Source organism: Alexandromys fortis, unplaced genomic scaffold, assembly GCF_014885135.2.
Source record: "Alexandromys fortis isolate MF-2015 unplaced genomic scaffold, M_Fortis_MF-2015_v1.1 scaffold_335, whole genome shotgun sequence".
Taxonomy (NCBI): domain Eukaryota; kingdom Metazoa; phylum Chordata; class Mammalia; order Rodentia; family Cricetidae; genus Alexandromys; species Alexandromys fortis.
In genome coordinates, this window is record NW_026068218.1 from 666,524 (window position 1) to 682,882 (window position 16,359).

Genomic DNA, 16,359 nt, shown 5'->3' on the forward strand with positions numbered 1-16,359 from the left:
ACAAAACATTTAAATAAACAAAGGCTATTGATGAATTTACTTATTGTCAATTTAATGTACGTGAGATTTGTCTGAGCAGAGCCGAGCTAACATATGCAAATATAACCAATGACACAAAGGGCTTTGACAAATTTTAGGGAGGTTTATAGGATGCTAACTGTAAATAAACTCTGGTTATAACAGAGAGTCACAGTTTTCTATGTGCCCATGATATTGAGACTCAATTTCTACCTTTGGTACATTACTTTCAAATCATTATGTACTAACAGTAATCTCAAATTCAGTGTTATTAATTAAGGCTTGTAGAATATTTCCTTCCCTAAATTACAGGATGTATACTCTATTGCTAATGAAAACTATTTTTTGTTGTGAGGAAACTTATCTTCTGTTTTAACTTTTTAAGGGCAACTTTGACATCTTTATTTCTCAGGCTGTAGATCATGGGATTCAACATAGGCACAACAATGGAATAAAACACAGAAGAAAATTTGCCTTGGCCCAGGGAGCTGACTGACGATGGCTGTAAGTACATGAATGCTAATGACACAAAGAAGACAGAAACAGCCAAGATGTGGGAGCTGCATGTGCTGAAGGCTTTGGACCTGCCCCCTGCAGACTGAATATGAAGAATGTTGACAATGATGAAGACATAAGAGCTAAGGATGATCATAACTGGTGCAATAATATTAAATGCACTGAAGGACAAAGCTAGTACTTCATTGATAAAAGTACTAGAGCAAGCGAGCTCCAGTAATGGAACGAAATCACAGAAGTAATGGTTTATTATATTAGCTTTACAGAAGAGCAGTCTTATCAGGAAGATAGTGTGAACTGTGGCACTCAGTAAGCCCATACCATATACCCCAGCTATCATCCACAAACAGACTTGATAGGACATGGTTACATTGTAAAGCAAAGGGTTAGAGATAGCCACATAGCGATCATATGCCATTACAGCTAGCATGTGACATTCTGCAACAGCAAAAATACAGAAGAAGTAGAACTGAGCCATGCATTCTGGGTAAGAGATGATATTCATCTCTGTCACAAAGTTCACCAGCATTTTGGGAGTAATGACAGTGGACTGACAGCAGTCAATAAGGGACAGACTGCTGAGTAAATAATACATGGGTGTGTGCAGCTGAGAACTGAACAGAATCAAGATGACCATGCCCAGGTTTCCCACAACTGTAACCAGATAGACTCCTAGGAAGATGAAGAACAGAGGCAACTGGAGCTTTGGGTTCTCTGTTAACCCAAAGAGGATGAACTCAGCCAGAGCAGTTTGATTTACTTCTTCCATTCTCTTCTGGAATCTCTATGTTAGAAGAAGATTAGATACAGAATAAGTTTTGAGGATCCATTCTCCTTTAACTCAATGAATTTTAAAATAGAATTCAAATGCCACCAGGTATTTTTAATCTTTTACCACCTTCTTTTCTACCTAAGGAGTAAGATAATTAGCAAAGAAAAAAAATCACAGAGATGTTTACGTATTGGTGACTTTTGTCTTAAGAGTTATATTACTGGTATCCATTTTCTATCACATGGAAAACATAAATCCAGAAAATTAAACCTAGGACCTTTAATTGAGTTTCTCAAAAATGACTCATGTCTTATTTATATCATCTCTCTTTAGGAAGAAAATGTCTTGCTGTGGTAAAGTAAAAACTATCCACAAGAGAATCATAGCTATAATTACAGTTAATGGTGAAATAATTGAAGATTTTACAATAAAATAATGAACAAGAGAATTGTCTATCTCTTCATTTAATGCTTATTTTTTCTGTAAAATCAGACACACATAAGAATGTACTTAAAATAAGTAGATTAGAAATCAAGAAGATAAACATCTACTAGTACATACATATAACTTGGCATATAAAAAATCCAGAATTGGCTAAAGAGAATTATTAAATGTAATTAGCAGTATATCAAGGTAACGTTATTAAGTTAAGATCACAGGACATTGAATAAATTTAAGAAAATCACCAACAAGCTATAATGAAATGTCTTGGGGTTATTTGTTGGATCCTTGTTTTTCTTTGACTCAGCAGATGACATTGTCCATATTTCACAAAAAAACAGATTCCCCATTCTAGATCAATTCCAAATCATAAGCAAAAATATCACAAGCACTAGAGACTGATACTGTTAACTAGTGTTCATTTTCAGCAGTTGTTTTTATGGTAACTCTTAGCTTTATAACTATTTATATTGACAGAATATATCATTTCTATTTTAATGCTTCTCTTGTGTATACCTTTACTATGATAAGCTGGGAACCATATATTGTGACAGCATGTGTCTTCCTAAATGAGAATGTTAAGAATATAATTCCCAATACAACATACTGATGAAGATCAGCAATTCTAGGGAGCATAGGTTATGTTGGAAATTGGTTAAAGCTATTATGAGAGCAGACTGGTGTGTGATCCCTACGTGGGGCTGACTCTTTCATTTTTTATATCTTTCATAATTTACTTCCTTTTTCCTTTAACCTTTTACCATACCACCATTCAGGAAAAGGGACTTCCCTTGATGTAGGCTTTTGATCTTCGGCTTCTCAACCTTCAAAGTCATATGACAAGATAAACACATTTCTGATAACTAAACATCTCTTTCCTGTGGTATTCTGATTTACCAAAAAGAACAGACCCTCTAGATCTTCTAGATCTCTAAATGTATTCATTGGTTGGCTCCATATATTTCTTGTCCTTTGCAAAGCTAACCCAAAAAATATCAATCTCCTTTACAAAAATCTCATTACCCTTGCTCATTTATGGCATATCTAACCATACTTATGGGCTTTGACCAATTTCCTTGGTTAACCTTCCCTTCAGCCCATTTCTAACAACCATACTTGGTTCCATTGTCTTCTGTATAGTTCTGCTGTGTCACTAGAGTGTTGGTATACCTTTGTGTTTGGTATAGAATTCCTCAATGCCTGCTTTGCATAAATTGTCTTGGGCTCTATTTTACAGATGCATCTTAAAGATAAAATAATTATAAGAAAAATATCAAAATAACAAAAAGTTACATATCATGACTGTTATAGAAAAGTACATTGAGTATATCAACAGGTAACCGGTGTAAGTTCTAATCTTCCTTCTCCAATCTAACATAATGTTTGTTGTTGTTAAAGGTGAGGTTTGTGTTTTAGTCACTAATGTTCAGCAAAACAATTTGTAAAACATCAGTACAATGAAGCAATATTAGCCTTGCAAATAAGCACCATATTAAAACCCAAGCGAAGGTGTTGTGTAAAGTAATTTTTAAATTTAAATATATTTGATTATATTAATCTCTTACCCAAAGCCAGATTCTTCCTTATTACCTATACAAATATAAATTCTTTCTCAACAAACAATAGAACTAAAAACCTCCAAAAACCAAGAATAAAAAATAAAATCATACTCCCTCCAAATAAAACTACGAAACAGTAACCAAATAAAAGCACATGCACAAAATCTCTGGAGTCCACATTATGTTGGTCAACTACTCCTAAACATGAGTCCTGTCCTGGAATGGTTGATATACTAAGTATTACTCTATTGCTGAAAACTAATTTTGCTTTTGTCAGTAGGAGTAAGTGGCGGTTAAGTTTTTAGCATTTATCCATGAGGTTTTCATTCAGTAACTCAATTTTCTTTTTCATTTTTCTTTTCAAATTTGTATTCTTTTCATTTCCTTCTATGATTCATCTAGGAATTCATGCTCTATATTAATAATAGTGAATAATTATGACAAGGATGGACATCTTTATCTCCTTCCAGGTTTTTAGATGTAATAGTCTCAGATTATAAAAATCGTCAAATGCTTAGCTTATAGCTCTTGGAGTTTACAACAATCTGTTATGAGAGTCCTTTTTTCAGCCTGGTTATATTAATTTATAGCTTCTCCGCTTCTTTTGGTCAGTTTTGATACAGCTTCATAAATATTGCTTTTTGTTAGCCCCCAAATTACTCTTTACTTGATTCTTTGAATAACTGTTTTAGTCTCTCTTTCATGATTTCTGACTTGTTACTATTTCTTGGCATCTATTCGTTTGGGGTTGACATGTTATTTTCTTTTTTTCAACACCTTGATGTACATCATGAAGTTAGGTTATTTTTCTTTTTGGTTTTTCGAGACAGGGTTTCTCTGTGGTTTTGGAGCCTGTCCTGGAACTAGCTCTTGTAGACCAGGTTGGTCTCGAACTCACAGAGATCCACCTGCCTCTGCCTCCCAAGTGCTGGGATTAAAGGCGTGTGCCACCACCGCCCGGCTCAGTAACTCAATTTTCAATATAACAAAATAAAATATAGTAGGATAAAACAAAACAAAACAAAAAACCTATAACATCAAAGTTGTTTAAGACAAACCAACAGAAGAAAAAGAGCCCACAAGAAGATACAAGAATCAGACACCAATCATACATTAGGGAATATGATAAAAACATTAAGTTGGAAAACATTGTATATATACACAGGACCTGGTACATTTCATGCTCATTATTTATTATTTATTTTTATTTTTATCATTTTATCTTTAATATCAGCAATTATATAACTATATATTTATTATAAATCATAAACATTTTTTCTACATAAAATTACATCTGTAGCAATTAGCACCACATCATTAACATATAAATTAAAAATCATTCAGCAAGCTAAGTAACAAACAGCTTCAAAATGACTGTGAAGCAAACCATCTGAATTAAAATTAGTGTACACAGAAATGCTTCTTGTGATTTAATATTGTAGGGAATGATATAATGCTTATGGAAGCTGAAGAAATGAATGAATCTGGATATTAACTGGTTTCTGTTGACATAACATCACGGGAATGAGGGAAATATCACAATATTACACTCATAGCTAAAGAACTACAGAAAAGACTCTGTTATGTTGCAGTGAAGGTACATCATGTACAAGTCAACTTACAGAAGCAAACATTCAGTTGGAGGCTTGATTAGACTTAAAGAGGATTTAGCCCATGCACAGTATGGTAGAGATCTAGGTTTCAGGGAGGCTTGCATGATGCTGTGCCAGTAGCTGAGACCTACATCCCAATCCATAGGCAGGAAACAGAGAGAGTGAAACTAGAACTTGCATGGGTTTTTGAAACCTCAAAGTCCATTCCCAGTGACCAAGGTCCCCCCCAAAAGGACACACACCTTCCAAAAAAGAGCATGACTCTTAATCCTTCCTAAATAGTCCCCCATCATGATACTCAATACTCAAATATATGAGCTTATTGTGGTCATTCTCATTCAGCTCATGACAGCTATCCAATGCTAACTGGATAGTCATAAACACATATACATATGAGCAATGCTGAATGGACACTTGTCAGGTTCTTTCTGTATATGCATATACACATATATGTTTGATATGTCATCTATATCTATATCTAATCTATATCTATATCATCTATATCTATATCTATGTAAAGAATGAGTCAGGAATTTGAGAGCTGTTGAGAGTTAAAGTTGTAGGAGAGAGAGGGAATGTGAAATGATATAAAGAGTTTTTAAGTATGAAATTCCCCAAACAATTTTAAATTAAAAAGACATAAATAAAGCCATGTTATCAATTACATTTTAAAAAAGAAAGTCAGGATATTAGAAGAAAAATGGGTCTTGAAAGATAAAATTGAAATAAGTCTAAAATCAAGAGAATACAGAGCAGAGTAGGGAGGTCTAAGATATTTAGGAGCTAAGGACTTATATCTGATTATACCTCTCCTGATTCCCAGACAGCTCAATGCTGGGTACTTTTCTTCTCCTTTGCACTAGAAGTAAAAATTACTTTGAGCATCAGATCCAGAGTATACAGAACTATCACTTGAGCCACTATTCCTTAGAACTGGCTTTCAAATCATTTGTTATTCTACTAAGGTGGGTTTGTATAAACGTTTTATATGTTAGGCATAGGCAGCAAGAGATTTATTTGAAAAAGAATAAATAAGAGCTATCTCCCTCAAGAGTCTCATCCATAAAGTTTCATCTCTGGGGAAATCAACAAGCAGAATTAATAGACATATTCCCCTGTGGTTCTCTAGTGTGTAATGTAGCCCACTGTTAGAATTCCTAGCTCTTTTTAAAGTATAGACTTAGTAAAAGTATGTGAGAAACACAAAAATATTCCAAAAACTTTAAATATGTACAGCAAAGATATTTTTAAAAACTATTTCCTCGAAAGAAAATTAAAGAACAGGGTAAGCAACTAAAAGAACTTGAACATTGAAACTGTCGTTTACAGCTGCCAAATATGCTTAGATAGTTTGAGGGAGTTTCAAAAATCATTTTACTTGAAAAATTTACCCCAAAATTGAAAAAAAACAATTTTCTTCCCACCAAACTTATAATGATTTAACTATTTTAAACAATGCACAAGAAGTAGCAAATAAGACTAGGAGGGGAGATAGGGACTGGCATGCCAATTGATACAGATGTCACGAGTAGCTACCAAATCTGACCTAAGTAACTGACTTTGCAAGTCATCATGTTGAATTCTAAATCAGTAAGTAAGAAAATAAATAAATAAATTATTATTTGACCCTGCTAGGAGAGGAAGCCCAGCCCAGACACTGCCTCTAGAGACAGGACTCAGAGGATGGATGGCCCATAGACCAAGGAAATAACCAAACACGACTAGGGAAAAAAGCCCATGTAATGATGCCTAATGATAGACTGCTCTACTCACAAATTGGTGCCTAGACCAATTATAGTCAGAGAGATTTCACACAGCAACTGATGGAAACAGATGCAGACCCACACCCAAGCATTTCTTGTAAGTGACTACCCAAGTCCAGCCTGAGCCACAGTTCATAACTGAACCTCTGGGACACTGGAGTTCAGCATCTTGGACCTTCTTTTTTCCTCACTCCTGGACGCTGAGCCTCCCCATCAGATATCATGCTACATAGCTGCCTATCATCACAGCCATTCTAAACTCTGTCCTGCGGCCACTACCCCTCCCCGCTTTCTCCCACGCTGGCTAAGCCTGTCTGCCATGGAATCTCTCTTTCATTCGGGGAAGCATGTCTGTGCTACTGCTGTGCAGAGGGTCCATTTTATGCCCATTGGTGGGCAGTCCAAAGCGCAATGGTATCCTGGACCTGGACCTGCTACCAGCCCACATTCCAAATCCCTGCCTGATGGAACAATTAGTAAGATCCCCTTCTCCGGGTCAGCTTTTGCTGACAATCACCTCCATCACTTCCTATGATCAGGTTTTTGTATTTTGATCTAGCACTGCACTCACTGAGGAGTGCATTTTTTTTTTTTTTTGGCCACAGGGCCCTTTGCTTCTTGGATTTATGGATCCTTTAGGGGATAAAGTCCCCTCTAGGACTAAAGCCTCTTGAGCGTCTGCCCTTTCTCAGGGCCTGTTATGTTGTGTAAAAAGGGATAACAGCCCAAGCCAGTCATTTATCTTTCTGCCTCACCTGTGAGAAACAGGCTGACAAAACTATACATCTTTAATTTCTGCCATACAAAATATTGGCACTGGTAAAAGATATTTATCACTCCCTGTAGGTGAATCTTCCATTTATATCTCTTAGAAAGCTGAGAATTATTATAAGTAGGCACTGTGAAGTGAAATATTTCTGTCCTTTACTTGTAAAGATATAGTGAAGAAACAATCCTTTAATTCAATGACCATAAGAGGTCATTCTTTAGGTAATAGGGAAGGTGAAGGAATTTCAGACTATAGAGAGCCCATTGGCTGAATCACCTTATTAACAGCTCTTAGATCTGTTACCATTCACTACTTTCTAGATTTCTGTTCCACAACTAATACAGGAGAATTCCAAATGCTGGTTGATTCTTCAATATGGATAGCATCTAGTTGTTGCTGTACCAGTTGTTCTAAGCCTGCAGTTTCTCTATGATTAAAGACCATTTTGTAATCCATACAGGTTTGTCTGTCAACCATTTTAAAGGTGGGATTGTTGGTAGCTTTAAGATATTAGCAGCTAAAAAAAAAAAGATATTAGCAGCTATTGTGCCTTGTTCTTATGCAACCTGGCTAGTAAGTTACTGTTCTTTATAATACCTTCTAATATTTTTTCTCAGAAATAAACATTAATTTATAGTTTGTTTATAAGATCGGAAAAAATGTTAATCTGGATATTCTATTGCTCTAACAAATAATTTCCCCACAAATTCATGGCTATGTTAGCCACATATAGTTTTAATATTTTTCTCTGTCTTTCTGGCCCTATACATTAAACCTATCTCATGAACTGCTTTACCTGAGATAAAGTTCCAATCCTTAAAAGCTAAACATTGACATACTGAAGAGGCCAATTAGGATGCCAAGATTCTGATGAAATAATTGTCACATCCCCACCTGTGTTTCCCAGACCTTCAATGATATTGTCATTTATAGAAGTTTGTCAAAATACTCACTTTATGATTTCTCCTGAATATTCGTCCATAGTTGTTTTAGTACCCACAGAAGTATGCTTTTTTAAGAAAGGCATTAGGTTTTTAATTGCTCTGGGAAGACTTTTCCTTTACAGTGGCAGGAAATGCCTTAACAGAATTTGGCAGAGGGGCCTTCAAATGACCCCTCAAGGAATTTCCCAATGGTAAATGATTACCTTGAATACTATTCATTGACCTACATTCGTTAGTCTAATCCCTGCCTTTGCCACAACTTCCACATAATCCACAAAGGAAAAGAGTTCTGAAAGGATTATTATTAGAAAAAACATTGTTTCTAAGAATGCTCTGTACAATCCTTTTTAAGATGGCCTTGTTTGTCACAAAATTTATAACATTTTGCATTTTGACTTTTCTCCAAACCTCTGGAAATCACCTCTCCTATCCATACATCACCATGATCATGAGATTCAATATTAATCATATCTCAAATCCATTTATTTCAAAGGTGCTGACCTTGCATTTAATGGCCTAATTATCCTTTTTTCAAAAAGAATTGGCATTTTCAAAAGTCAGAGATTCAACTGAAATTTGTATAGCTCTGAATTTGGTATCATTCTATTTGCATTCTATTCTTTTTTATTAATTTTTGTTTTATTAAAAATTTCTGCCTCCTCCCCGCCACCCTTTTCCTTCCCCTCCCCCCACTCTCCACACCCCAGTCTTCTCCCCCTTCTTCTCCAGTCCAAAGAGCAGTCAGGGTTCCCTGCCCTGTGGGCAGTCTAAGGTCCACCCCCCCCATCCAGGTCTAGGAAGGTGAGCATCCAAACCGGCTAGGCTCCCACAAAGCCAGTACGTGCAGTAGGGTCAAAACTCAGTGCCATTGTCCTTGACTTCTCAGCAGCCCTCATTGTCCACCATATTCGGAGAGTCTGGTTTTATTCCATGCATTTTCAGTCCCAGTCCAGCTGGCCTTGGTGATCTCCCAATAGATCAGCCCCACTGTCTCAGTGGGTGGGTGCCCCCCTCGCGGTCTTGACTGCCTTGCTCATGTTCTCCCTCCTTCTGCTCCTCATTTGGACCTTGGGAGCTTAGTTCAGTGCTCCAGTGTGGGTCTCTGTCTCTATCTCCATCCATCGCAAGATAGAGTTTCTATGGTAATATGCAAGATATTCATTAGTATGGCTATAGGATCGGGCCATTTCAGGCTCTCTCTCATCAGCTGCCCAAGGACCTAGTTGGGTACATCTCTCTGGAAACCTGGGAACCCCTCTAGAGTCAAGGTTCTTGCCAACCCTAAATTGGATCCCTTAATTAAGATATATACTTCCCTGCTCCCATATCCATCCTTCCGTTATCCCAACCATCCCATTCCCCCAAGCTCTCCCTATTCTTACAAAGTAATTCTTTGTAAGAAATCCATGGAGGGTTTCTTTGGGCCCTGTATAACTTTAGTAAACGATTTTTTTCCTATTTTTCCAATTGTTTCCCAAACATTCAAACCTGCTACATAGCATGAATCCAGGGTTTGGTCATTATACATAGTTTTTGTATAGTATCATAATCTCCTTCTCCAAGAATTTGATCTTGGGAGATTTTCCTACCTCTATCTTTACTCCATTGTTCAGTAATCTTAGCGCTTCCCTGAACAAGTTACTCAATTTAAGATGGAGACAAGACTCTAAAACACCTTTAACCAATTCTCTCAAGTGTTTATGAAGTTATTACAAAATGACCACTAGTTGAACATCATCTTCCCAAAATGTGAAAACATGTCTTATGAAAAGTTGCTTTCTTGATTCTCCTTAAATTTAATATATTGCCACAGCAGTCCAGTTAGCTGTAACAGAGACTCTGTCATTTGGAAATTTCTGTAAGGTTATTGGATAATTAAGGTTGGTTGTTTGAAAACCTTAGACTGCTCATCTCAATTCTTATAATGCAATGCTGAAATTGAATCTCCATTAAATTTCTCTGTGATCTGTTTTTTTTTTCAGGTTTCTTTAAGGCTTGCATCTTAGATTAACCAACTTTTTTAGTGACAAGACAAAAATGATAAAGCTGATAATGTTCACAATTTACATTACATAAATCACATCTAAATTAGATGTCCTCTTATTTAGTCATTCTATTTTCAAGCTTTCTAGCATATTATCATACAGATATTCAAATCCTTCCATTTTTTGAACATGGGGAAAAACTCTCTTTTTTAACTAGTTCCTCCCTTTAAGACTTCTCAGTTGTCTTACCAAATGTACCAACAATGTTGAAGAAGATGTGAGGCTTATTGCTGATGCATAAAATAGTGAAAGCCTAACTGTATTTTATGGCAGCTACCTAGTTGGCCAGCAGCCCAAGAAGGGGTTTCAGGGAAAGCCAACATCCCATGGTCCAGAGAGAAAGAGAGAGAGAGGCAGAGACAGAGAGAGACAGAGAGAGCTTTCTGAAAAAATGTACAGGGGATTGTTTGGAAAAATCACTGTGGGGCTGTGCGAAGCCCAAACCAGTGAATCTAGGACAGGTGAATCCATTGTGTTTGGAACCCAGCTGCTACTGGAGTCTGGGTGGCAGCTGCAGCCTGTTTCAGAGAGGCTAGATAGAGAAATCCCAATCACTCAGAAATTTAGAGAAAAAAAAGAAATCCTAGCCAGGTTGGGCTGGAGCCACCTGTGCAGCTCCAGCAGGAACCACAAGTGCAATTGGAATTTCAATCTGTGCCATAGATAAATAGCCACAGGAAAATGGCTTTTCCCCTTTTCAGCAAATTCATACCTCAAATGCTGGGTGCCAAATATAGCACAACTAATAAAAACTATGAGGTGGGTATTGAGATTCAACCTGAAGATCAGAAAAGAAAAGCAGCCAGCCATTGGCGAACTCGTTGTGTTGTGAAATTTTCAGACTTTTCAGTGAATTCTTTTCTTGTCCCACCTTAGATTCCTCTATAGTTCTGGGATTAATGGCTTATACCACCACCACCTGGCCTCCATGGCTAACAAGTGTGGCTGCTGGAATATATGTATATAACATGATCTGATACCATTGTAGGTATATGTGTCCATGGGATGCTTAAAATTTGCTTACATTGTTGATTCTGTGAAATTCTGATAATATGTGCACTGAAATTTGAGTTTAAAAATTCTAACAGTAAAACTTATCACACTATCATAGCAAAAGAGTAATAATAACAGGTACATTAAATTAAACAGTATCATTCAAACTATTTATTTGATTATAATCTTTGCTTTCATAAGTAATCCTCACATTACTTCTTTAACATGAATTTTTTTTGAAGTATTTTCTTCAAGGCAGCACTGACATCCTTATTCCTCAGGCTCTAGATCAATGGGTTCAGCATGGGAACAACAGTTGTATAAAACACGGATGACACTTTTCCTTGGTTCATTGAATTCACTGATGATGGCTGTAAGTACATGAATGCAACAGAACCAAAAAGACAGCAACAGCAGAGATGTGGGAGCTGCAGGTGCTGAAGATTTGGACCTGCCTTCTGTGGATTTAATCCTGAGGATGCTGGCAATGATGGAGATGTAGGAAGTTATGATGTGAGAGTTGGGACAAATATGTTTGGTGTGCCAAAATATAGAATCAACAATTTATTTATATAGTTATTAGAGCCTGCAAGCTTCAAGAGGGGAAGAAGATCACAGAAATAATGGTCGATCACATCTAATTTACAGGACTGAATCCTAATCATGAATCCTGTGAGAACTGATGCACAGAACAAACTAAAAATGTACACTTCCGAAATCAAGGAACTATAAATCCGATAGGACATGGTTACATTGTACAGCAGGGGTTTACAGCTGGCAACATAGTGGTCATATGCCATTGCAGCTAATGTGCAACTCTCTGCAGAGCCAAATAGGATAAAGAAATAGAGCTGAGTCATGCATCCACAGCAGGAGATGAGGTTCTTCTCTGTCACAAAGCTCACCAGCATTTTAGGGGTGACAACTGTGGACTGACAGAACACAATGAAGGACAGACTGCTGAGGAAATAGTACATGGGGTTGTGCAAGTGGGAACTGAGCACAATCAATGTGATCATGCCCAAATTTCCCACCACAGTGACCACATAGATTCCCATCTGGAATTCTGGTTTCTCTGAGAGCCCAGCCAAGAAGAACTCAGTTACTGTGCAATGGTTTTCTGCTGCCATGTTCTTCATCCAGATCCTGAAAGAGGAAAAGAATTCTTTGAATGGCTGGTGGTGGCACTTACTCTAATCATGGTACACTAGAGGCAGAGGCAGACATATCGGAGTTCAAGTCTAACTATGTCTACAGAGCTAGTTCTAGGACAGCCACAGCTACAAAAAAAAAAAAAAAAACCACTAAAATAAAATTGAAAGATTATCACCATGACATCATTTTTCTTTTCTGATTTTAGAATATCAATTAATTATTTCTACCTTGGAATACCTTTGCTTTCTATAAAATTGCCTTAACTGTATAATCCTTGTTAAACAAAATTTACATTTTATTATTTTTTTAAACATACCATCATAAAATTAAAATGCGTTTCAGTTAAAATATTATCACTGAGTTTATTCTTTAGAATTTTTGTGACACCAAATCAATGTTTCAATGTTGATATTTACAGTGAGTTTCAGTGAAGAAAAGTGCCCAAAAATCTTGAGAGGAAAATTATCCCTAAATCAGTGAATTATTGCACAAAATCTAATTTTTCTAGGAAATCTACAGGGCTCTTAATTTCATTTTTTTTCTAATTTTTAACGTTTGTCGTAATTTAAAGTCTTAAATTTCGAAATGTGAAAGTTAAATGATATCTGGAGCAAAATTGCATTGGGGCTGAATACATGGTAATAGTACTAGGAAGAGGTTCCTGATTTGAGAATCAGTTCATGAGAGAAACATATTGAGTGGTTATTAAATAGTGAGGCTGTTAATCCAAAATGCCTATGCTCACTCCAATAAAAACTTGCTAGTACGAAGTATTATTTATATCTCACTGTGTAAAGATGTAAGTATTACTGGCACCTTACCACTCATAAAATTTGTAATATGATTTTTGTATTGTGAACCCATACTGACATTCTCTTAAATAATAACTAGCATTTCTACATATTAAAAAAAATAGGGAAACAGACTCAGCTCAGTCCTTTTTTCCATTTATATGTTGTGAATTAAGAAGGATTGTAATCCAGAAACACATAATTTGAGGGAAAATATAATCCTCTAGCCTCTTAAATTATGACCAAATTAATATCTGTGTGTACAAAGTAAATCACTAAATGATTAGAGTTTATCCATTAAAAAGTAAAAAGTTTTAAATGTTTTAAGTATGTCAACATCTATGTCTTGAATAGATAATAACATAAGTCTCAGGGGGGAAAAACAGGTTTTAGTAGAAAGAATGAGAAGGTCTTGAAAAAATATTGAAGAAATACTTGACATTCCTTAATGACTTCAACTTCAAGATATTTTAGAAACTTTCATACAAGTAAAGAAATGACAAAACATACAATGATTCTAAACATAAATAGAGAAGGGCCTGAAACAATGTAAGAAGCAAATTAAAAGAGGAAGATCTGTGAAAAAACTTTCTTGTTGTAATGATCCAGCAAAACTATGATTTCTCAGCATCAGTGACTGCCTCAATGGCCCACATAGATTGAGCCTATAAATAGTTCCTCACAAATTATGCTAGAGTGTAGGGGGAGGACATCTGACACATCCCCTCTCAATAATTATTAGGCTGTTCATGAATCTTGAATATGGTGGACATTGTCTTCAGCTGTGTACTTACTAATAAGTCCCACATACTCTGTAGCTTTAAGCTTATGATATTGGTGATCTGGTTAAATAAATGGACCAGAAAACAGGAAGTCGTAATGTGGGAAAGATTGCAGGGAGGAGGGAGTATAACACAGTAATATTGTAGATAAGATGGGTGAGTGAGATAATAGTCAATATATACATATATTTGTGTGTATATGAGTGTGTGTGTATACACATATGAAGTTGTCAAAAAACCTTGAAAAAGATAAAACTTAATTTGCACATCTAAATTAATTATTCAGACCCCTTAAAAGGCTCAGAAATCACTAAGAAAGGGGGCAAAAAGAATGTAAGCCCCAAAGGTGGTAGCTGACAACAAGAAAATATTGTAACTATGCACATCAGAACAGTAGTATGTATAACACACAGTGATTGTGATGGCATGCTAAAGTACACTCCAGCTAAGGAGCTACTGCCAATTGTTAATGACTGAAAAGCAGTGTATCATTTCTTTTTTCTAAAGGTTAAGTGCCACACAAGTTGACAATACTAAAGATGGAGGCAGAATATTCAAGAGTATTTGAACTGAAAACATTGCCAGTGGATTTTCATAGGTGAAACAATAACAAAAAGGGACACAAAACTGCATGGCAAGGAAGAGATTTTAACCTTAGGAGAGTAGAAGTTGGAGATTAAAAATTAACAAAGCATGCTGTATGCAGTTTTCAAGAAATAGTAAAAATATTCTAAAACAAAAAGGGATAAAAATGTGGTGACAAACACACAGTAGTTAAATAATCTGCCAAAGGGCTTTATACAAAAAAATAAGATATTTACTTTATTCTGTTGATAATTTTTAAGTAAGTCAAATAAATACACTAGTTAAAAAATAAAACTTACAAAATAAAATACCAACAAAGTCAGTATTGAAGAGTAAATATTTATATGAACAAATGCTCATTAATATTAAACATCAATAAAATGAAAATGCAACAGCTTTATGCAATTATAATGATTTTTAGAAGTTTGTGATGAAGCTAAAGTGAGAATGAGAAGTAGGTAGAAACATCACACAAGACTTGTTAGTAGTGTAAAATGACATGGGAGTCCCCTCTGTGTGTTGCTTGTATTGGTTAATGAATAAAGAAACTCCCTTGGCCTGACAGGGCAGAACTTAAGTAGGCGGAGAAGACAGAACTGAATTCTGGGAGGAAGAAAACAGAGTCAGAGGGATGCATGCCATGGATCCATGGTCAGAGGAAGATATGCTGAAACTTTTCTGGTAAGTCTCGATAGAAATGGGTTAAATAAAGATGTAGGAGCTAGGCAATAAGATGCTAGAGCTAATGGGTCAAGCCGTGTTTTAATTAATACAGTTTCTGTGTAGTTATTTCTGGTCTAAGGTAGTCAGGTGGCCAGGACAAATGGCCTTCTTCGTAAAACCTTGAAACTTCACAAAAACTAGCTTGATGGCATATTGTAAGTGTGAACACACATCTATGCAGTCCAGTTTTGGGATTTTTCAGCTTTTATCCAGTATAAATGGAAAGATTTGTCACCATAAAGAATTGTGAAAAAATGTTTTTGTGACTTTAGTTATTCATCATTAAAGCTTAAGTAAAGAACTGTCTAAATATTCTATTGTGCTGTCTTGTACAGAATATTATTCTACTCAGGATTCATAAATAAACAAGTTGTACATGCAGGCAATAGCATAGATTTCAAAGCTTGTTATTGTTGGCCATAATGATGGATCTTGCAAACACTGATAATGTTTTTGAGTGTAGCAGTTTAAATGTGTTTCTTAACTATATGAAAATTTTAGAGGTGAATAAATTTGTTTATTGATATGATTTTTCATATTGTTTCTCATTTTTCCTAAGCTGAAATATCAATACATTTTACAACTACAAAAAAAGATAGAAGTGTTACATTTTTGTAGTGATGGTGCATGGAATTGATTTTAAGCAAAAATTTGTGTTTTCATACCTTTTATTAGTAAATTATGGTTGTTTTTGTCAGATTTCACATTCTAGAAGTCATTTAATTCAATTAATCAATAAATAAGCCTATATAATTATACTGATTTTCCATGTAATATTTTTTCATTTTATTTGTTATGTAAAATTATTTTTCTGTATGATTTTTAGATATGGTTGTCTGCTCTTTATCCCTTATTGTTGCTTGAGACAAAGGCTCATTTTGTAGCCCAGG

General features: G+C 35.7%; 1 protein-coding gene and 1 pseudogene across 1 annotated transcript; both read right to left on the minus strand.

The window, feature by feature from the left end:
• Positions 1-346: 346 nt before the first annotated feature.
• LOC126493473 (olfactory receptor 150-like) lies at positions 347-1,303 on the minus strand. Its single transcript, XM_050130487.1, has one exon. It carries the CDS (start codon positions 1,301-1,303, stop codon positions 347-349), a length of 957 nt encoding a protein of 318 aa, XP_049986444.1.
• A 10,322-nt stretch (positions 1,304-11,625) lies between these two features.
• On the minus strand, positions 11,626-12,728 carry LOC126493510 (olfactory receptor 1537-like; annotated as a pseudogene).
• Positions 12,729-16,359: the final 3,631 nt, after the last annotated feature.